The 23,913-nt window shown below is 41.7% G+C and overlaps 1 protein-coding gene across 1 annotated transcript in view; it reads right to left on the minus strand.

Moving 5' to 3' along the window:
* Window positions 1–23,015, minus strand: part of CAT (catalase) — a 35,814-nt gene extending 12,799 nt beyond the window's left edge. The window contains exons 1-8 of the mRNA XM_005578226.4: window positions 22,877–23,015; window positions 12,574–12,745; window positions 10,824–10,934; window positions 9,725–9,855; window positions 8,698–8,802; window positions 7,984–8,109; window positions 4,623–4,814; window positions 4,026–4,178 (exon numbers count right to left, since the gene is read on the minus strand). Of these exons, the coding sequence (XP_005578283.3) occupies window positions 4,026–4,178; window positions 4,623–4,814; window positions 7,984–8,109; window positions 8,698–8,802; window positions 9,725–9,855; window positions 10,824–10,934; window positions 12,574–12,745; window positions 22,877–22,942 (1,056 nt within the window). The 5' untranslated portion in view covers window positions 22,943–23,015. The remainder of the gene's footprint in view (window positions 1–4,025; window positions 4,179–4,622; window positions 4,815–7,983; window positions 8,110–8,697; window positions 8,803–9,724; window positions 9,856–10,823; window positions 10,935–12,573; window positions 12,746–22,876) is intronic.
* Between the last annotated feature and the right edge of the window lie 898 nt (window positions 23,016–23,913).

The raw sequence follows: 23,913 nt of genomic DNA on the forward strand, positions 1-23,913 counted from the left end.
TCCTCCTCATTCCCTCACTCCAGGGGAGGCACCAATCATTTGCTCTTAACAAAAAGCAACAAATTTCTACAAAACCAATAGTATGGGAAATTCTTCAAATAAGCACTTTCAACTGGGCACAGTGGCTCATGCCTATTATAATCTCAGCACTCTGGGAGGCCAAGGTGGGAGGATCACTTGGGCCCAGTTGTTTGAGACCAGCCTGGGCAACACAGCGAGACCTGTCTCTACAAAAAAAAAAAAAAAAAAATTAAAACATTAGCCAAGCATGGTGGCATGTGCCTATAGTCCCAGCTACTCCAAGAGGCTGAAGTGGTAGGACTGCTTGGCCCAGGGGGTTGAGGCAGCAGTGAGCTGCAATCGTGTCACTGTACTCCAGCCTGGACAACAGAGCAAGATCAGGAAAAAAAAAGTACCTCCCATGCTGCCTTCTGAATTATCTCAGATACACTTTGAGCTCTGAGACTTTCTAGATATAAACAACAACAACAAAAAATCTATGGTTCAAAATGAAAGCTCTACAATGCCAAAAGTCATGAATCTAAGATTAAATTATGTTCCATATTAACCAAGGCAAGGATGGCAAGCATTCTGAAATTTCTTCCAGTTAATGCTCAAACAAAAGCTTTAAGATAAATTCCACATTAATCTTAACATCTAATGATTGAACTATTCTCATTATTCATACTTCTTTTCTATAAGCAATTTTTCTTCCACTGAATTTATCACTGGCCTTGAATCTTAAAAGTATTTTTAGATCCCTAATTCTATGAGGCAAAATAAAAACCAAATTGAATAGGGCAACTTAAGCAATAACCTTGTACCAAATCACTGATACCAACAGACTTAATCCAGTCCCAGGGTTCTGTCAATATTTTGCTTTTGGCTGAATGACTCCCTCTTATCATCATTTCAAATAGCCTAAGGTCATATTTAGATGACCAGCCATGCAGTCATAACCAAAACTCAGCTATAGGTTGGAAGCTGGTTGTCTCCTCTGGCTCAAAAAGTTGTGCTCTTGACTCCATCAACAGGATAGGAGATACAATCCTGCCGTGGGCAGCTCCTGAATGTAGCCTCTATCACATAATCCTGATTTTGTGTCACCCTGTGTTTATCAGGCAACCTTACCCCACCTATAGGTGGAGACCAGCAAAGGTTGGGAAATGGGCACAGTGAGGTCATACCCTGACACCAGCTTGAATCTAGGCCTTCCCCAAGGCCCTGTGCCTGAACTCCCTTGCTGGACCTGCATGAGTGGGAAAGCCTTTCCCACTCAAGCAACCGGCTCAACTTCTCCAACTCTTGGCAAAATACAGAGAATGAGAGCAAGAAAAGCTGCACCTGTGTCCTCAGGTATTCCGGGGACAATCACTCCATGACTTGTATTATATTATTTGTCCATTTCATCATGGTGTGGCTCACCACTTTGGATAAAGTTATAAAACTTATTAACATGACCTTGTTAAAAGACACCTGTAAACACTGCCCATTAATAACACCAACTGCCACTGCCTAGGCTACAATACTCATGAGCTCTCAGCAAGAATAACCCCAAAGCCCTCCTAACTGGCTTTCCACTTCCGGTCCAACAAGACAATCTACATGTTCCCTACTCACCCCTCAAAAAATCTCAAATCATTCCTTAATGGTCACCAAATGGCTAAATGAGTACAACAGTCCTTCCCCAACTGTATGGCTCCTCACAGGCTCCATGGTATTGGAACTCATAGCTAAATGACTTAAGAAGGGTGGGGAAAAGCTAGGCTAGAAACAGTAACTCAACAAACTTACGAAAGCTCTTTCAAACACTTTCTAAAACTCATCTTAAAAAAAAAAACCTATAAAGAGTACACTGAATTTAAAATAGATATATTTGCCCGAACTGAAATTAATACTAAAAGAAATTATATTAATTTCTACTTGTCATCCTTTTTCAGGACTCTCTTCCCCACTGTTTCAATAGCTGCCTTAGACATTTGCTTTCTTAGGATGTAGAGAATATGTATTTGCTTTGCAGTCCTTTTCTAGGGGGCCTAGTTCTCCATTCAAATCTTCACTGTTCTTCAAATTATATAACTCAGTGCTGCTGACTGCCTCACGGTCCCACTGTGGTTCCAAAGACCCATGGTGACTTGGATTCTTGTGAAAAGAGTTTAGGTAACCTTGTATTCCTCAACCCATTCCCTCCCTGTCTAACCAGAGTTATGCAGCCTTAGCTCTGCCCATGACAATTTCATGCCTTGGCAAATCCCATTAGCTTCACCCTCACACAGTTCAGCCACCAGGCAGGGAGTTTCAGGGCCCAGGGTCACATTGTTTTAGCTTCCTCTACTCCCTGGTTTCAATGCAACTTCTGCTTTTCCTCTGAGAATTGCCTGACTTTCCTTTTTCTATTCCCAACCCCTAGTTCCCGCTTTTTCTATTTATCACCAAGAGGAGTGATTCTACTCAATACATCCCAGACCACATTTCTCAAAACTGAAGAAAGTTCTTCACTCCTACTCAAGCATTTAAGGTCCCCTCTGACATATACTCAACGAACCTATCCAAATTCTATTCTTCTCATTCAGGAAAGAGTGACTGTTTATAGTTTCAACACACCTAACATGCTCCACCTTTGTGCCTATACTCAAGTCCTTCTCCTGCCCCATTTTACCTACTAAAAATCAAAATCCTATCTATTCTTCAAAACAATCTCAAATGCTACCTCATTCATGAAACTCTGTGGCCGACCTCCTATCAGACAAAATTTTGCCTCCTGGATCACCACGGCACTCTAACTTACGTTATGGCACCCAAGACAGTCCACCATACACAGCAGACAGGTACTCAATTTATAATAGTTGAACTAAACTAAAAACTAATGAAAAACTTACTTTCTATAAAAGTCTCAGATGCTTCCCAATATCATAAGCAAAAAAATTACTTTTAAAAAAACTTAAGCTTGTCCTCCATGCAGACTGAGACCTGAACTGGAATCAGATACTTTACATAAGAAGTAACCTTCAGTCGCTGTGGTCTGATTTGGGGTACAATCTTTAACCTTTGTTTCAAGGTCACAGTCCAAAACCACAAGAGATCGATTTACACAGTAATTATTAAGCCAATTATTTTCCTACTGATTCTGATCCAAAGTAGAATTTTTCACTCTTGGTACTCTTGAAAGAGCATATTAAAAAGTAAAACATACTGATAGCTTAACAACATTAGCAAGGTGAATGGTTAATCCACTGCCTTTATCACTGGCAGCATACATGTAGTTCATAAAAATCATCCCTAGATCTCTTTTTACAAATGGAAAAATTCAAGCATCACCGTGAAAAAGAAAATGAGGCCGGCAGCAGTGGCTCACGCCTGTAATCCCAGCACTTTGGGAGGCCGAAGCAGGCAGATCACTTGAGGTCAAGAGTTTGAGACCAGCCTGGCCAACATGGCAAAACCCCGTCTCTACTAAAAATACAAAAATTAGCTGGGCATGGTGGCGGGTGCCTGTAATGGCAGCTAATCAAGAGGCTGAGGCAGGAGGATTGCTTGAACCTGCGAGGCGGAGGTTGCAGTGAGCCGAGATCACACCACTGCACTTCAGCCTGGGCAATGGAGCAAGATCCCATCTCAAAAAAAAAAAAAAAAAAAGAAAATGAATAAAGTTAGGCTTACCAAGGTATTATAATTAATTAACCATACTTCAGTTACAGGCCGAAAAAATGATGTTTCACTCTATCAATACTTAAGGTATTTCTATTATGTCTTTTTCTTTTTTTTTAATTAAGAGACTAAGTATTCTTGTCTTCACATATGTAGGGACTTTACCATGGAATTTTGTTTATACTTCGTTTTTTCAAGGAATGCTCACTGAAGGATAGTTTACCTCAGTGAGTCCCACAAGGTAACCAAGCACCTAGATTAAAGTTTAAGTAATGTTCTCGTTAATTCCTCATATAAGGATCATGCCAAGCTGCACATTTTGTGTGTGCACACTCACACGGACACCGGCCTCAAACATCTCAATCCACCAGGCTCACCTGAAGCATTTTGTCAGGGCTGCTCTCAATGCCAGGGGGCATGTTGCTTGGGTCGAAGGCTATCTGTTCAACCTCAGCAAAGTAATTAACTGGATTCCGGTTTAAGACCAGTTTACCAACTGGGATGAGAGGGTAGTCCTTGTGAGGCCAAACCTGAAAATGATGTCATATTCATAATTAACAGGCAATCAACCAAAGGAAATTAAACCTACCCACAAAAATACCAGATTTCAAATACAATCAAGCCAATGAAAATAATTTTTAAATCCAATAAAACATAAGAATTTAAGATGAGTGCCTTAGTTAAATCTTTCACAGTAGGAAGTGGTAAGTACTGACAGTTTCCCTAGGAAAAAGTACATCAGCTTTTCATAATCTGTTCCCTGTTAATAACAATATATGAAGCCACATACACATACTCAATGAAATGACGAACAGGAATGTGGAAGCAAGATGCTGGTAAAGGACACTCTGAAGTGGTACCCTCTGTATTTTGTATATGACTTCCCCATCATTATAATTGTTTGACTAGATTTTTTTTCTAATTAGGTAAGAAGAGACTTAAAAAAGAAAACAATATAGCTGTTACTGACTCACCTTGGTGAGATCAAATGGATTAAATGGAAAAGTTTCTGCCTGATTAAATGTCATGACCTGGATGTAAAAAGTCCAGGAGGGGTAGTTTCCTGTGGCAATGGCGTTAAAAAGATCCCGGATGCCATAGTCAGGATCTTCCTGGGAAAGTCTCGCCGCATCTTCAACAGAAAGGTTTTTGATGCCCTGGTCAGTCTACAAAATGAGAGAAAGAAGCTCCAATGGAAACTTATTGGCAAAGTTATCAAAATGTAATCAGTAATTCATTGAAGGATTATGAGTAACACCACCCAAAGAATGAACTTTCTTTACAACAATACTTCCATTGTTCAAATCTGATACTAATGAATTTATCAACAAGAAATTCTATTTGATTATCCCAATACTTTTAAATGTCAAGGAAATCCCAGCTACACATTTCATATTTAAAATCAGTCCTATCTTTCTGTTTATGTATTCTATTATTTGAATTTTTACACTCATGTTACTTTCCAAATCAGAAAAATCAAAATATATCTTAAAAGTAGGCAAAGGATTAATAAAATTAAAGGACTACTTCCCTTTTATCATGAAGTAATGTTTTAATTCCACTTCATGATAGCTCAAATCAATTACTGAGACTGTGCTCGGCTAGTATACCTTCACCCCTGTCCTATTCCTTTTTTTTTTAAAATAAATTATAGAATCATAGCTCATAGAGCTGAAAAGAACTTCAGTACAACTACCTGGAACTAGTTCTCTGACTATTAGCAGGCAAAATTAATATTCTGACTTTCCAAGCAAGCCATTAAAACCCAGAGAAGCTGTGTCACTTCATAACTGCTCCTGTCATCCTATCATACTGTTCTTTAATGGACTGACCATGTGATCTTATTCTGAAAGACCTCCCAACAAGCCAAGTGCTGCAGAAAGATTTCCTTAGCAAAAATCAACTCTGAACGCTGGTCTATTTCTACCACAGAAATCCCAACTCTCTCGTCAGTGAAAAGGTCTGAACTCTCACTACTGAACCAGAAGTAAAGCCACCTTCAGTATTAAAAAAAAATGAAGGTCACGATGTACAGATCACCCAAAGAGCTAATATATTAACTTGTGCAATAATATTGCAATACTTTTCTGATTTTAACTGAATCCTTTAGGTTTAGAAAATAATCATCTTAGGTCAGAATAATCCAGACTGATGAATCCACGTAGATCTCAGGCTACCTTAGGGCCCTAGGATAAAAGACCCACAAGCAATCCAATCTTTCCAGGACTTGTATAGCTGGTAATATTATGCCAACTTTACAGTGAAAAGAATTGGAGCTCAAAGAACTTTTAATACTATGCCCAAGGCCACAATTATCTAGAAGAGTAAAAATCTGAGTTCAGGCTGGCATAACTCCAAAGCTACCAACTAGACTGGCTGTCCCAGAGACAACCATTTAGTCTTACTCTAAGTAACACTACATTGATCCTTTTGGCAATTACAAGCCAATTTTATGTTCCATAAAATGTTTCCTTGTCAAATATTATAGATTCAAGTTATGATGATAAAAAGAGGTGATAGTTCTCCTGTTTGATATGCCTACATTAAGTTGTTCAGATAAAGAAGGAAACAGGACAGAAGAAAACAGGATAGAAGAAAACAGGGCTTTTGGATGTCATTAAGAGAGAGACTGTCCAGTACTGGTCATGAGCCCACTTCTTTCTGCTTATCTTAGCAGCAGTATTTGGAAACAGAGGTTCTCAGGCTTGTTTTTACCTAGCCCTCGGGAGTTCTCTGGGAATATCACTAACACACCAGGGTTCACTGGTAATATTGCTCATTGTAACGAATGCCATGCTTAAACCAAAAGAGAACCCTTTAAAATATTTCAGTTGATTAAAACATTCTCAAAACCCTCCCCAGATGTAACGCATTTGATCTGGCTATATGAACGCAAATTTTTAAAAACAGTACAATTTTGTTTTCTGACATTTGTAATTGATTTTACTTATATGCGTTGTTCATAATACAACCTCAATAAATGCTAAGTGAATAGATGGATGACTTAAAAAGTTAGAAGAAATGATACTGGAAAGATGCCATTGGATGTTGGAAGTGATAGTGAGACTTGGATATGCTCCAAGCGGTGTTAGCCCTCTTCTGGGCCCTAAAAGGTATCTATGCTCAGGATAATGACTCAGGGCTAGGCACTTTATTATTTTCTAGAGCTGAACTCCAAACTCCAACAAGAACTCTAGAAAAGCCAGGCTAGGGCCAGGCACAGTGGCTCACACTATGGAAAGCCAACACTATGGAAGGCCAAAGTTGGGGATGCACTTGAGGCCAGGAGTTTGAGACCAGCCTGGGCAACACAGCAAGACCCCATCTCTATAAAAGAAATTTTAAGGCCGGGCGCAGTGGCTCAAGCCTGTAATCCCAGCACTTTGGGAGGCCGAGACGGGTGGATCACGAGGTCAGGAGATCGAGACCATCCTGGCGAACACGGTGAAACCCCGTCTCTACTAAAAAATACAAAAAACTAGCCGGGCGAGATGGCGGGCGCCTGTAGTCCCAGTTACTTGGGAGGCTGAGGCAGGAGAATGGCGTAAACCCGGGAGGCGGAGCTTGCAGTGAGCTGAGATCCGGCCACTGCACTCCAGCCCGGGCGACAGAGCGAGACTCCGTCTCAAAAAAAAAAAAAAAAAAAATTTTAAAATCAGCCAGGCATGGTGGTGTGTGCCTATAGCCTCAGCTACTCTGAGACAGGGGGATTCCTTGAGCCCAGGAGTTCACTGCAACCCAGGAGTTACTGTGAGATACGATCATACCACTGCACTCCAGCCTCAGTAACAGAGCGAGAGCCTATCTTTAAAAAAAAAAAAAAAAAAAACTAGGCTAAACTAGGTGGAAATTATTTCCTTCTGCCTAGCCTAGAGGTCTATACTATCTTCTTTGAGCCCAAACCAAAAGCTTAGATATTCCCACTTCAGGGAGAAAGCTGTACTCAACATGAAGCTGCCAGCCCAGAAACATTAAACCAGAAGCAGCACAAAAGAAGCACATTTTCTAAATATTTATGACAAGGGACACAGGATCCAGAAAAAGGAAGCTTAAACTGTTGATCGCAGCCATGTGCCTCACCTCTGGCCACATGTAAAAGAGAGACTAAAGAGGAACCACACACAGTTCTAATAGGACAGTGTGAAGTTATGTCCTCAGGTGGAAGCCAACAAAATACTCACAGTACTGATCAGCGAGATCAATACTTCCCATGTTTGGGGAGGGAGGTGAGGGGAAAAGTGGGAGAAGCCTTAATCTTTGCTCAATTCTTCAGGAAAAATAAGGAGGTGTGTGGTAGGAGCCTTGTACATTCTGCCCCAAAGGTATAACACGTACCTTATAATGGAATTTGCAATAAACCGCCTTTCCTTCTGCGTTAACCAGCTTGAAAGTATGTGATCCATATCCATTCATGTGGCGATGGCCATCTGGAATCCCCCGATCACTGAACAAGAAAGAAACCTAAGGAACAGAAATATAAAGCCTAAAATGTTTTCATTTAAATCAAAACATCCTAGATTTTTAAGATATTCCTTAGGTTCCAGAAAGTCCCTTAATGACATAAAACATACGAGCCTATTTCCCATGGGAAGGGTTACCATTATTTCACCTGTAGAAAATAACAAACAGAAAAATTTTAAACCAAAATGATATGCAAATCACTAATACTATGACTCAAAATTCTATGAAGGAAAAAGCTGAAACAACCTGAAAACTGGCCTAATTTGTTATTCAAAATTTATTTTCATAGCAAATTTGGTGCTACTTTCCCCTCACTTCCCTAATACAGAGCTTTATCTTGTACTAAAGACTTTCATCCTTACTATTGCTAAATATCAACTGACAATGTTGCTATCTATCTATCATCACCATTTAAGGTTGATGAATGGGGGATATTAAAGCCAGTTATTACAAAACTCTTCACGATCAAGAAATCTGAGGAAGCTTATTCCAATAAAACAGCCAAAACTGGAGAGACACTTTATAAGGAGGCATAATTAAACACTGCATCCCAGGTGATAGAAGACAATGGAAAAAAAGGGTTCCTACCTGATGCAGAGACTCAGGACGTAGGCTCCAGAAGTCCCAGACCATATCCGGATCCTTCAGATGCGTCTGAGGATTTCTCTTTTGGCTGTGGATAAAAGATGGAAACTAAATAGAAAAAAGAGAGAAAAAAATTCAAAAACTAAGTTTACAGGAATTATGGTGTCTTGCATTATACATGCCTATTACTAGGTTTATGGATTATAACTCTAAATACAATCCTGGAATTTTAAACTGCCAAACCATAAAATGAAATATACTCAACATAGAAAACTGGCATCTAAGATACCCTAAAGTATTTCAAATATACTCAAAACTAGTCTTTTTTTTTTTTTTTTTTTTTTTTTTTTTTTTGAGACAGGGTCTCACTCTTTCACCCAGACTGGACTGCAGTGGCACGATCACAGCTCACTGCAGCATTGACCTCCTAGGCTCAAGCAGACCTCCCAACTCAGCCTCCCAAGTGGCTGGGACTATAGGCATGAGCCACCACACCTGGCTAATTTTTGTATTTTTTTGTAGAGACATGGTTTTGCCATGTTGCCCAGGCTGGTCTTGAACTCATGGACTCAAGTGATCTGCCTGCCTTGGCCTCTCAAAGTGCTGGGATTTATAGTATTTCTTCCTGGAAAAAATATATCCACCCTCCCGCATGCATACACACACACACACACACACGGACACACACACACACACACACACCCTCCTGCTGACTCAGAGCATGTAGAGACACCCTCTGCTTGTTTCCAAAGTAAAGTCCCTCTTTTTACTAATCTTCAATGTTCTGCAAGGAAAACTAAACTCACTTCCCATTAAGTCAATGTATCTTAAAATGACAAATCTAAGGCCAGTGGTAACTGTTGCTACTTGATCTTATCAAATACAGAAAAATGTGTTGAAAAAAAGTAATCCAGACAACTCATATTCTTTTCTTTCTGCCTTTCCCATGGTTTCTCCTCAAATGCCAACCTATTTGAAATCAATTTAAATCAACAAACATTTGTTGAGTGCAAAATACTCTATTACCTACCAATATGGGATCCCTGATGAAGAAAATGGGGGTGTTATTTCCAACGAGATCCCAGTTACCATCTTCTGTGTAAAATTTCACTGCAAACCCACGAGGGTCCCGAACTGTGTCAGCTGAACCTGATTCTCCAGCTACAATATTCAAATGGAAACAGGAAGCATAAGCCACAGCACTTGACATCCAAGAAGCCTGGAGACATAAAGAAGCACCTAGATCCATCCTTTCTAATCTACTTCCAAGAACTAAATTAGGCATTTAAGTGCCCGGGTTATTATTTCTACCCACCAGCTAATTCAGTCCACAAATCAAACAAAAGAATTAATTGAGAGCAATAAGAGAACATATGTAATAACAGCTGACAAGGTTATTCATTTAACATAATAAGATAACTTTGTTCAAACAGGTAATTAAGCTTTTAATTAAAATAAGGGAAGAGAATAATTATGAGGCTTAAAGTAGTGACAAAGAGAGTAAGTGAGTTGCCAAAATGATGAGGTTAACATTAAGAAAATGAGTTAAAATACTGGTTCTTAGTTCTTAATTTATTTTTACATTCCACAGTATTTTTAAAATGCAGAGACTGACACAGAAACGGAACTAGTCAAGCAGTAGGCATGATGAAATATAGTATGATAGATCTAATACTATCTCTGTAACGTGAGAAACATCACTTAGCCTCTCAAAAACGAAAAGAATCCCATTCTGCAAAGTAGATCTACAATTAGAGACTGTATCTGTAAAGCACCTAACCATGGTTGGCATAGAGTTAATTCTCAATAAAGGTCACTGTAGGCATGGTTATTAAATAAGATTTCCACTCTATTCTTCTGTTAGAGGCAACCACTTTGAGGAAAGCTCTTTCCAAATGTCACAGAATTGCAGAGGTAGCCTCTGTGTGTGATTTCCTAAGACCTCAACAAACAGAAATATAAGTAACTTCCTGTGTGTCTCCAAATATGTCTTCTACTGTAAAGCCTTGCCATAATTTGGAGAAGTGCTTGTTTCCTATTTTCTAATAACTTTTTCTTTAAGTTATAAACGTCCCCAAAAAGGTGAAGTTGAGTTAAGCCACACCAATCACGCCAATAAACCAACTTACCAACAGTGGAGAACCGAACTGCGATGGGAGTCCTCTTTCCAATATGCTCAAATACCTTTGCCTTGGAATATTTGGTAATGTCATGTGTGACCTCAAAGTAGCCAAAGGCCCCTAACGAGAAAGACACAGAAATCCTTACCATGAGACCATTACTCAGACATTCAGGTCCTTAACAGGCATGTGAGTAACAAGAGAAAATGATGGTTAGCACCAGCCTTCTGGGGGCTTCCAGTGTAATGGGGGAAGGGGAAATGTCCAAACACAAAATAAAGAGGGTGAAAAGCAAAGCCCTATTCTATCACTCAGTGCTAAGTTGAATGCCACATAGCTGGAGCCGAGAGAAAGACGTGAGTGGGGCTAGAAGTAGTCAAGGTTGGCTCAAGGACACAGGACCTCAGAGGGGCCTGAAGTACAGGTAGGACCTATGAGAGAAAGAGAAGAACAGAGAGAAGAGGAGATGAAACCACAGAGAAAGAGAGAATCTCTTCAACACCTAGCAAGGAAGATACAAAGCAAGCAACACACTAAACAAGTCAAGATGGAAAAACACACAAAAACCACTGGGGAAGATGGGAAGAAACCTTATCCAGGAAGAAGAGATGAAGAAATGCAGAAGTCCTAACTGGAAGTCCCAGTCAGCAAGCTAAGAGAAACACTCCCTTTCTGTGGAGCTCTTTTTCCAACTGAGTATTTCACTTTCTTTCAAACACCACCCCCATCTTTTGTGTCTGACATAAGAGCAATAAAGTAAGTTTTACAGAAATTGTTGGAAAAAAGGAAAGGAAAAATCATCACAGACCCACCACCCTAACACAACTATCCCAAATTTTGCAGTTCATTCCGGTAATTACCCAATAAGTACACCATTTAAACTTAGTCGCAATTTGCAGTCGTGTCTGTGTCTGTATTTCTGTACAGCGGGTCCTCATGTAACATTGTTTGGTTCAACATTGTTTCATTATAACATTGATGAGAAAAAAATCTATTCCTAGCTGAGGTCACTATCTGTGTGGAGTCTGCATGTTCTCCCCATGTCTAGATAGGTTTTCTCCTGGTACTCCAGCTTCCCCCCACATCCTACAGATGTGCACATTAGGTGAACTGGCATGTCTAAATGGTCCCAGTGTGAGTCCACTCTGCAATGGACAGCATCCTGTCCACGGTTGGCTCTTGCCTTGTACCCCAACCTGTCAGGACAGGCTCTGGCCTCCCACCACCTTGAACTGGAATAAACTGGTAAATAACGATCTTATTTTACTAATGTTTCTTAAAGGTATGTATGGCTCACATTTATTTCAATGTTTAATATTAGATGTATTTTGAGTCTCTATTTAGAAGTTTGGTGATATTTTATCAGTCCGAAATATGCCATAGGAACTTAACTCTTGCTTATGTCAATTAGCCTATCGTAAAATTCGTTTCATTACATGTTGTTTAGCTTAAAGTCAAAGTTTCCAAGAACCTATTGACATTAAGTGAGGACTTACTGTATTTTTATTCCTTCAATGAACTGCATGATAGGAAAAATGGAAGACTGCTATTTTTAAAAGAAACTATTTTATACATAATGTTTAATCTGAGGAAATAACCATCATTTATTTACTAATTTCCCTACTGCAGGACATTTCTCCTTTTTCCCACAAATGGAGATTTGGCACTTGTGTTAAAGGTCCTCCAATCTTTTGGGAAATAACACTTGACCCAGGTGCTGGGAAACAATCTTTTTACAGCAAATAAACACAGCACTTACCTGCTCCTTTAGCATGCACGACTCGCTCGGGAATTCTCTCTCGGTCAAAGTGAGCCATTTCATCAGTGAAAACCACATCCTGAACAAGAAGGGGCCCACGGGGCCCCACAGTAATCACATTAAGTTTGTCTCCTACTGGGTTACCAGCTCCAGTGGTCAGGACATCAGCTTTCTACATGAACACAGAAAGAAAGTGCAGGAGAGTTAGCACAAGCAAACCTTTCATTTACACTGTCACGGATACATAGCTTTGCAATGTTTATACCATCTGCCCTCTTTTTACATTTCCTGTGTCCAAAGTACTAAAATCCGACAAGATGGGCCATTGCCTGAAACTTTCAGTCATGCCTCAGAAACCTTTGACAAATCTCAACACCAATCTGCTAAGAAACTTGCTCTGAAGAGCAGAAAGATGATTTTGGAGCCTGAAAATGTGCTCAGCACCTGCTCCAGAGAAAGCCACTGGGTTCTGCAAAGCTCCCAGAGAGGTGCCTAAAAGCATCCTACAAATTTAACAGTGAAATGTCCCACCCAACAATGAGAAGATGGTCTCCAGGGAAGCTGTGCTGGTCAATACTTTACTCAGAACTTACAGATGCTTTATTACTGCCACGATGTTCAAGTACGCTACCCTGTTTAGTGCATCTCAAACAATGTACACCAGCTATTTGCAACATCTCTTTTCAATTAAAAAAAAAAAAGTCAATGGCTTTTACTGTCACTAAAAGTAAACTGTTACTGGTAAGGTGGATTACAGTATTAATGTTTTAAAGATAGCAAATGTCTCTGAAACGGGATAGGTTACTTTACTGTAATAAAGAATTAATTTTAATCCACCTGATTCTCCAATTTCAGTTACATTAGAAGACACTCAGCTGTCCCTCCTCTAGAGTGAGAGCGGCCTTCTTCTAGCCCCACGTGATCCTGGAAGCTCTCAGCTTCATCTAGTTCCATGGTCAGAGAATACTTTTGACCACAGATAAGTGCCTCTGCAGTGTCTTCCCCCGGTCACTGGAAATCAGGAGAGACATGGAGGTGATGCAAAGCTACGCCACCCCCACCTGGGAGAGGAACTCAACGGTGTCTATGACAAACCTCAAAGACCAACTTCACACACAGAGAAAAGCACTATTTTTAGTATTTCCACACACCTGGAGTGGAGTATGTAGTTTTACTCCCCATGCATGTCTGTCCTGCATATTAAAACAAATTCCTGCCTCTTCTCTAGAAGGCAATAGGGTGGGGAGTAGGCACTTAAAAAACCACAAAAGATCTGTGAGCTGTCTGAAAAAAGACACTGAATAAAGGAGACCATGCAATTTGCAAAACTAATAAACAAGACTGTCTCACACACTAGGAAATGCCCTTGCCACTAGAGTTCTATCTTCATCCAAGTGGGAAGAGGCCAACATGGCACCAGGGAGAAACCAAGAGTGCCAGCATTAGAGCCTGGGTCCAACTTCCAGTTCTGCCAATTACCACCTATGGAGCTGCTGGCAAGTTACTTATTTATGAGTCTCCATTTTCATCTGCAAAACAGAATAATAACCACCTCCTAGGGTTAACACATGAATTAAAAGAGTTAAATGTAAAATGCAAGCCATACATTCAGCACATATATGCTGTCACTTCACTGACTGTGAGAACATGACCTCACAGCAGAAGGAGCAAAGCATCTGAAGTTTTATTTTTCTAGTAATCATGACAGATGCCTACTCCTCCATCCACACTCTCTCACTCTACCATCTCTGTCCCTAAACCCATCTAGCAAAGCCCCTTCTAAACTGTCACAGTTTAAGGGTCCAATCAACATTTACCACCCAATCACACCACTCTTTTGAAGATACGTATGTTGCTAATACGTGTGACCCTCTGCAGGTTTATTTTGAAAGTAGAAAATGAACCAGGGAAAAAAAAAAAATTCAACTTTCTAAAGTAGAAAATGAACCAGAAAAAGAGCAACTTCACCTTTAGTTTAAACCTAAAGCCTTGGTTTTCAACCTTGGCAATGCACTGAAATCACCTGGGGAGCTTTTTAAAGCCTCCTGATGCGCGGGTCATTCCCACCAGAGATGTCTGATAGAAGTACCCTGGCTGAGGCCTGGGCTATTTTTAAATGATTCCTGTTGAAGCTAGGATTGAAAACCACTGACCTAGAACTACTGAGTGATAACAAAATTAAAATAATTAGAGAGCCAGAGGAAACCAAATCTGTCCTTTAAATGCTCTTTTCAACATATAAACAAGGTATTTAAGGAAGCCTTTAAAAAATAAAGGGACATCCAGGCTGGGCGCGGTGGCTCACACCTGTAATCCCAACACTTTGGGAGGCTGAGGTGAGTGGATCACCTGAGATCGGGAGTTTGAGACCAGCCTGACCAACATGGAGCAACCCTGTCTCTACTAAAAATGCAAAATTAGCCAGGTACAGTGGGGGGTGCCTGTAGTCCCAGCTACTCGGGAGGCTGAGGCAGGAGAATTGCTTGAACCCAGGAGGTGGAGGTTGCAGTGAGCCGAGATCATGCCATTGCACTGCAGCCTGGGCAACAGGAGAGAAACTCCGTCTCAAAAAAAAAAAAAAAAAAAAAAAAGGACATCCCATAATAAAAGATAAAAGTATGAGAAAAGATACCAAGAAGCTCAGTAAAAGGAATGCTAAACAGGCAAGAGTGTTATTTACATGCCAGCATCCTTAAAGTGGAGAGGGAGCTGCCCCTAAGGGAGAGATGAGAGCACATCACATGTTCCCTTCTGGTTACTGAATTAGGGTGATATAGTCAAGAATAAATACCACACCCAAAGGCAGCAGGTGCAGAGTTGGATAAACGAATAAAGTACTAAAGCTTGAGGTGGTCTTTCCTGATGACACTGACTAATAAGAGTCAGAATGCTGGAACTATGGCAGTCCTCCCTCCTGCCCAACAAAGGAATCCCCTCCTTAACATCAATCCTGTTAAGAAATGAAACCTGAGTTTTTAAGTTACAAATGGAGGCTTCAGAATCTCTTCCATTTCCCCACTCTAATAGTTAGATCAATTGTCCTCATTTATATAACAGCTTTCCTTGCACAAGCTCTTGTATATACAATTTACCTTCAAAGCCAGTGGGGCAGGAAAGCTTCAACAGTCAGCAATAGAAAAGGGAAGCCAGGGAGCAAAAACTAGAAAGGAAAAGATCCCCCAACTTCAGGGGATGTTTAGAGCAACACTGGGTAAGAGGAACTGATCTAAACTGAAAGATAGAGCATTTATTAATATTAGAAGGTGAGGAGTAGGATGCAGTGTATTTAAGATGAAAATAATTCATGCAATGAAGATTTACTAGATGAAATGAGAGGGTGGGGCTAGAAAATGGACCACACAAGTTATCTCACTTAAGCTTCCCAATAATCCAGAGATGGATGTTATTAATCCCAACTATAAACTCAGAAAACTTAAGTAACTTTGCAGAAAAGTCAGTGTTGTGGCACAGGTTTACTTGTTACATGTAACAAGTAAGGACAGGCAAAGAGATTTCCTCCAACTTGCAATTCTTGTTTTTAACTCAATGAATGACTTTAGAGCCAGAATATTTTTAAAGACAGAAAAGCTTTTCTATGGCTGGACAATTTCAAGACCTCTCTCTGGGAAAGTAGCATTGGTTCTTGTTAACATGTTTCCATCTTCCTGGCTGCTAGCTCCCATGACATCCACATGTCTCTCTCCTGAAGTGCTCTCTCTATCCTGCCCCACACCACCCATGAAGCAGGGCCAAGGGAAGCACCTTCTTGTGCCCCTTATAACAAAATACTGTAATTGCCTGTTCACATCACTGTTTTTCTTTCTGAGATGGAGTCTCGCTCTGTTGCCCAGGCTGGAGTACAGTGGCGCGGTTTCATCTCACTGTACCCTCCGCCTCCTGGGTTCAAGTGATTCTCCCAACTCAGTAGTTGGGATTACAGGCACCCGCCACCATGCCCGGCTAATTTTTGTACTTTTAGTAGAGACGGAGTCCCATCATCTTGGCCAGGCTGGTCTCGAACTCCTAACCTCAAGCGATCCGCCCGCCTTGGCCTCCCAAAATGCTGGGATTACAGGCATGAGCCACCGCGCCCAGTCTGTCACTGTTTTTCCTCTCTAGACTGTGTACTCCTTTTACATCTATATCCCTGATCCTAATACACTGCTCAATATACTAACAAACACAAAACAAATGTGTGTGGATTCAGCATGCAAATAAACTAAACCATGGACCAATATGATATGGCCAAGAGCCTTTCTAAGGAGAAGGAGGAAGCAGCAACAGCCTATCCCTTTCCCTGCATCTCCCCTCCAAAAAATGAGAGAAATATTTTAATTTATAAATTCTGATCAAATACCTTTAGACAAACTTGTTATGAAAACTGCCGCAGAAATTAGCTTGGCTAAAAACTGGCACAATTATTAGAGGTAGGGACTTAAAGTAAAATTCCATTTTGACTTTGCTGCTTTTATAGACTTCTTTTGGCCAGAGCTAATACATAAATGAGGAAATTTTCCTGGGAAGAGTAAGGTTGGCTTCATCTGGTGAAATATTTTATCAGTATATTACACTTTCCACTTAGTTCCCTTCACTCACAAAAGTCTCAAGAACCTAAACATGTTCTTCCACTTTTAATTAAAAGATTGGTAATGCAAATTGCCCCTGTCAGTCCCAGAGGAGTCATAATGATGTCTTCTCATTCTATGATAAAGAATGTGCCTAGCATTTTCTAGCGAGTAACTGCCTAACATTCTCCATTTATTCAACAAAGATTCAAGTGCCTACAACGTGTATACCCAAATACAGGAAACCAAAGACTGTCCTGACCCTCAAATTTCTTACTCTGTGGGAAAATAATAAGGGTGGTCTAGATATTGGCGGCTGTGGAAGCTAAAGCAACTCCATCTTAGACACTAATCCACCATGCTGACTTCTGATTAACTCCAGTTTTAAGATTTCCAGTTTATCCATTATTCCTTGTGAAAGAGCCCCTATTTACTATAAATCCTGCCCTGAGGTCAAACAACCTTGACATTATCATACTTCAGTCATCCCATACCTCCCTTCTGAATCACCCTTCCCTATGGTATTTATTAAGCCCTGGGTCTGAGGGGTAATGGTGTGGGATCCACCATCTTGTCTCAGCAACATGCAAGACACTGACATAGTTTCTGGTCATAAGTGTGTATTAAACATTTCTTTCTGAGAAACTTGATTTGTCAGCCTCTTTGTTTGGCCTCTCAGCTTCCTCAGACTTTGGGAGTAAGTTTGCATAGACCTACCCTCCATGGAAAAGCTAAGAAAAAGAAACGAAACCTTAAAAACTTTTATCCCATCTCCCATAGTCTCTCCCATTGCACATTAAGACTTAGCGATCCCATGCCTAGGTATATTTCAGGAGAAATGAAAGCACATGTGAACCGAGGGTTAAGTCACTCAGTCACCCCTTCTCCATCCCAAATGTTGGCAGTATAACAGCAATGCAGTTATTACCAGGGTTACCCTAAAAAACATAGACCCTCACAGCCTATAATGCATAGGCAACTCACTGACATAAATGGACAGTCTAAGACCTAACCCTCTGCCAGGTAATAAGAGAACTGTATAAAAAGGTAAGGTTTGAAATGTTCAAATTCTCCCATTTTAAAGGGATCAGAGGTTACTTATTAATACTTCCCATTTACCTCCAAGAGCACTGGCAGCAAGCTGCACTTAAAAAAGAAAAAAAAAGAAAGAAAAACAATAACAACAACAACAACAACAAAAAACAGGAAATGGGTTAAGGTAAGTATCCCAAAAGAAGAGCCCATGGCTTTCTGAGCAGCCAGCAATAAAGTTCCCATTTAAGTTCCCTTCAAAGTCACTGGGAATACCTGCAGAACCACCTCCCTCCTGCCAAGACAAAAAAAGAAATAAGAATTTTTAAGTGGATCGAGGTCATACTCATGAACACATCTGACTCAGTGCTCACTTATTAAAGTTTACAAAACTCCCAATTCAGCTGTCAGCAAACCAAATCTGACCACAGAAGATACGCCCAATAAATTGCTTTCACATTGGTTGACTGTGTTTCCAAAAAAGGATACTCTGATTCTTGAGAGAGGAGGCAACAGAGTGCTCTCCTATAGTAGTCCCAAACCGTAAAGCTCTCCCAGATGAATAAAGCGTCAAAACTAATTGGGAAGTGGAAGAGAGCATATTAGCACAAAGCTGCCCACTTAGATACAGGCATTTACCAAGCAAAGGGAGACTTTTTTTTTTTAATGCCATCTGTTACTGTCTTAATTTTCTAACAGAATATCTTAATGTCAGAAAGTAAAAATGACATATTCTTTAAAAAGAGATTATGTTGTGTGTCCATTGCCACATCACAAGAAAATGGATGGACAGATTTTCACCAAATACGAAACATAAGCTTTGGATAATGTAGTAGAGTCAGCTTCCTGGACACGGGTACACTACCCCAGGTGTGGCCTGTAACAGAGTTCTAGCCAACAGAATGTAAGTGGCAGTAACCCTGGACCCCAAACCTTACCACACTCATATACCCTTCTCCATGCTCTTGAGCCTTCTGTGCTGGACAGTGATGCCCAGGGCAACCTTAAAAGCCATGTGTTGACCAAGGGGGAGCTTCCTTCAGCCTGGTACCCTCAATAACTGTGGGAAGCAGAGCACCCACCCGCCTTCTTCAACTTCAAACCACTTTGGGCCATTCATGTAGGAAAGGAATACATTTCTTTTTTTTCTTTTTGAGATGGAGTTTCACTCTTGTTGCCCAGGCTGTAGTGCAATGGCATGATCTCAGCTCACTGCCACCTCCGCCTCCCAGGTCACCTCCGCCTCCCGGGTTCAAGCGATTCTCCTGCCTCAGCCTCCTCAGTAGTTGGGATTACAGGCATGCACCACCACGCCCAGCTAATTTTGTATTTTTAGTAGAGACAGGGTTTCTCCATACTGGTCAGGCTGGTCTCGAACTCCTGACCTCAGGTAATCCACCCGCCTCAGCCTCCCAAAGTGCTGGATTATAGGCGTGAGTCACCGCACCCGGCCATAAATTTCTAATATGTTTATACCATGATACATGTTGAGATTTATTTTTATAACTCTTAGCCTATACATGATTTCACATGATTTAACTTAAAATATGGGCTATGAATCAATAATTTTAAAGCAATTCAATTTTTAAAAGGACAGAAAATTTCAACATATACTTCAAAGGAATATATACCAATGGCCAATAAGCATGTAAAAAGATGCTTTTCATCATTAGTCATCAGAGTAATGCAAATTAAAACCATAGTGAGATACCATTGCATGTCCAACAGCTAAAAGCAAAAGACTGACAGCACCAAAAGTTGATAGGATGTGGAGCAACTGGAACTCCCATACACTGCTGATGAAGTATAAAATGGTACAACCATTTTGGAAAAAGGTTCAGCAGTTTCTCATAACACATTCACTTACCTTATGACCCAATAAACCTACTCCTAGACATACTCTTAGGTATTTCCTAAGAGAAATAAAAGCATCTGTGCACAAAAAGACTTATATAAAAATTTTTATAGCAGCTTTATTTATTTTTCATTTTTAAGACAGAGTCTCCCTCTGTCGCCCAGGCTAGAGTGCAGTGGTGTTAATCATGGCTCACTGCAGCCTCCACACCCCAAGCTCAAGCAATCCTCCCACCTCAACTTCCCCAATAGCTGGGACTACAGGCATGTGTCACCATGTCTGGCTACTTCTTTTGTTGTAGAGATGGGGTTTCACCATGTTGCCCAGGCTGGTCTCAAACTCCTGAGCTCAAACAATCCTCCCACCTTAGCCTCCAAAAGTGGTAGGATTACAGGCTTGAGCCTTTATGCCCAGTCACAGCAGCTTTACTTACAATAGAAAAAAAATTAAATAGCCCAGGTGTCCAGCAACAAGATATTCAAACGGTGCTACATTCATATAATGGAATCTTACTCAGCAATGAAAAGAATAAACTGCTAATACATGAAACAACTTGAATGAATGAAAGGATGGACAGACAGAGTAACGTAATAAAAGACACAAGGCAAAATGTTCCTTGTAGAATCTAGATGGCAGATATATAGGTATACACTGCAAATTTTTTTCAACTTTTCTGAATGTTTGAAATTTTTCATTTAAAGAAGTGTTTGAAAATTATATAGGCTATAAGACATATGCATAATTCCTTTTGGAGGGCCCTGGGGGGAGGGAGAAGTGCCTCAAAGAAGTAAGCGGTTTTTACTCAGAGCAGCTAAAATCAACGAACAATAAGACATCAATGTGACTGCTAATCAGGACGATGTACACAGTGCACTAAGATGCCATGGACAAAGGGGACTGCCGTATTTCAATTAAGAGCCTCCCAACTATGGATGAGCTTTTTGAGTCAGCCATTTCTCACGTGGGCAACTACGTTAAGGTAAATCAACAGCAGGGACTTCAACAGTTCATGATTCTCCCAAACAAGGAAGAAGGCAGCTAATCTCAGAATAAAGGGGAGTCCTTTAAAAATGAAAATATTGGCCATGCCCGGGAGCTCACACCTGTATCTCAGTACTTTCAGCGGCCAAGGCGGGTGGGTCACCTGAGGTCAGGAGTTCCAGACCAGCCTGGCCAACATGGAGAAACCCCATCTCTACTAAAAATACAAAAATTAGCTGGGTGTAGTGGCGGCGACCTGTAATCCCAGCTACTTGGGAGGCTGAGGCAGGAGAATTGCTCGAACCCGGGAGGCAGAGTTCACAGTCAGTGGAGATCTTACCACTGCACTCCAGCCTGGGCAACAGAGCGAGACTTCATCTCAAAAAAAAAAAAAAGAAAGAAAAGAAAAGAAAATATTTTGTTTTGTAAAAATCTCACTACTTTGTCCACACTTTTCTCAATTCACCAAGTATTCATGGAAACTTCAGTGTGAACCAGGATTTGCACCCACTGGGTAAGGAAAGAGTCTTGGGTCCAAGAAGCTGGATTCTAACCTTGTCTCTGCCACTAAGTAGTGGCACATCCTTTACTAAGACTCCACGTGTCTCTGGTTCACTTTAAGAGCTCATGAACCGTCCTAATGGTATATAACAAAGAACAGGGCCAAGAGGGGAGATTTTCCAGGCCCTTGGAGGAAAATGGCAGCCTTGTCCCAAACAGGGAACCATTAAAGCAATCCATGAGCACTTAGCATTAATACCCCAGTTCATGAACCTGAGTTTTGAGCAACAGCACTAGGCAGAATGGGGAAAACAGGGCTGCAGTCCTCTCTCTACCATTAACCAGCAGCCAGGGAACAGGGCAAGACCTTTAGACTCCCTGGGCCAATCTGCCAACAGAAGACTCAGACCAGATGCGGTCTCATCTAATCCAACCTCCTCATAGATGCCCTCTGCACCCGTGGGCACAGGCCAGGAATGCCTCCCCCACCACCAAGTTAAAATCCTACTCATTTAAAAAAATTCCTGTTCAAATGTCACCTGCTTTGTCCAGCCCACCTGGTCACTCCCTCTGCATTCTACAGAATACCTATATTAGAGCCCTCACCACGCTGGAGTGTAATCATCTGTTTAAGTGTCTTGTCTCCCAGACTAGACTCTTAGCTTCTCAAGGGTGTTGTTCTTGCCTCATTGGAATTTATACACCTTGCCCCGAACAGTGTCTAGCACCTGCAGGCGCTCAAAGAATAGAATAAATGCATTAACCAATCCCTAATGTCCCCCCACCCCAGCTCTAAAACGCTAGGCCTGATATTTTGAAGTGCAAATGAGACAATGGATGTAAAAATTCTTTTATTTAGTCGTTTAATAATGTGCATAGTACGTACCAGTCACTGTGATTGGTGCTGGAGACATCAAGATGATAAAACACAATCCCTGCCCCGCTGGGACCCCACAACTATGAAAGCGTGTAAACACTATTTCAAGAAGGGCAGCGTTAGAGCCTGGTTCCACTTCCCTCTCTGACTTCCTTGCAGCTGCAGCTCTCTGCCTCTTTCCCCATGAGCCCTCATTCTGTCCTCAAGCTGCGACCTCTGTCCCAGTTGGCAAAAGTGCAAAATTCTGAAGCAACCACCCGAGCCCGTCGCGGACAACAAAGCCTGCAGGCCCGCGCCCCACTACCCAGACCCCCCTCCTCTGCTCCGGCGAATGTAAGAGTCCGTTTGCACCGAAGGGGATCCCCCACCCCGCCCAGTGAGCCGCCGTACAGTCCCTCCGAGCGCCGTCCCAGGGGAAGCCGGGCCGTTACTCGCCGACGCCCCTACTTTCTAAACGGACCCTCGGGCCCGTTCGGGGAGCACAGGGTGTACCTGCGCGGCCCGCTGCTCCTTCCAGTGCTTCATCTGGTCGCTGGCGGGATCCCGGCTGTCAGCCATGGCGTTCGGTTGGCGGTGCGCAACACTGCAGGAAGCCTCCGCTTGTGGGTTTCCACCCTCAGTAGGCAAAAGTGCCTGTTGCCCCGCGGCCGCGGCGACTTCAGGCTCAGCCAATCAGCACCGCCCCCTCGTCCCGCCCCCCTCGTCCCGCCCCCTCGGGAGGACTGCCTTCTGATTGGCTGCTCGGCGCTAGGCAGGCCGAGATTGGAAGCCCAATGGGCGTGGAGCAGGGCTCCCCGAGGGAGGCGGTGCCCCAGAACCCGGAGATACCCGGGAGGGTGCGGAAAGGAGGGGTCCCGCGCTAGTCCAGCGATTGGAGAGGCTCGCCCCGCCGGCCCCGGGTGCCCGCAATAGCCGAACCCAGGTATCAGCATCCCTCAGGCCGCCCCAGGACGCGGCCGTTGGTGGCCTGCCAGTTTTGCAGAGGGAATACTAGACCCTGCTGAGTGGGGCCTTGCACTCTAACTGTGCTTTTTCTGCTCTTAAAAAGTCAGCAATCTTGGGTCAAATTACTCTGTACGAAATTAAATTTTGCCATCCGCTAATTTAAGTATTATTTGCAACCAAAGGATGGATGGATGCTTTTCTTTTTCTCTCTTAGCTTTTCTTAACTTATTCGTGGATTATCACTTACTAGACTAGTATACTAATTATTTAATATAAAAACACTCTGAAACGTTTATCTCCGCACAGATGGGTGTTGATTTCTTCCTTTACCAGAGAATAACAACTTAACTTAGATGGGAAAAATGTACTCCCTTGTGATGGGAAAAATGTATTCCACTCCGGTACATTGCCAAATTGGCTTCTTTAAACACTGGAGAAATCTGCTTCCCCAAATTTTACTCCCAGGTAGGCAGAAATTTAGAAAAGCTCTGTGTCTTTCAAAAGCTATGTTGAACAGTAAAATAGTCCCATTTAGTACAATATTTAGTAAGTTACTGACTAGTTTGTCATTGTAATCAAAGAGT

This window comes from Macaca fascicularis, chromosome 14 (assembly GCF_037993035.2).
Source record: "Macaca fascicularis isolate 582-1 chromosome 14, T2T-MFA8v1.1".
In the NCBI taxonomy this organism is placed as follows: domain Eukaryota; kingdom Metazoa; phylum Chordata; class Mammalia; order Primates; family Cercopithecidae; genus Macaca; species Macaca fascicularis.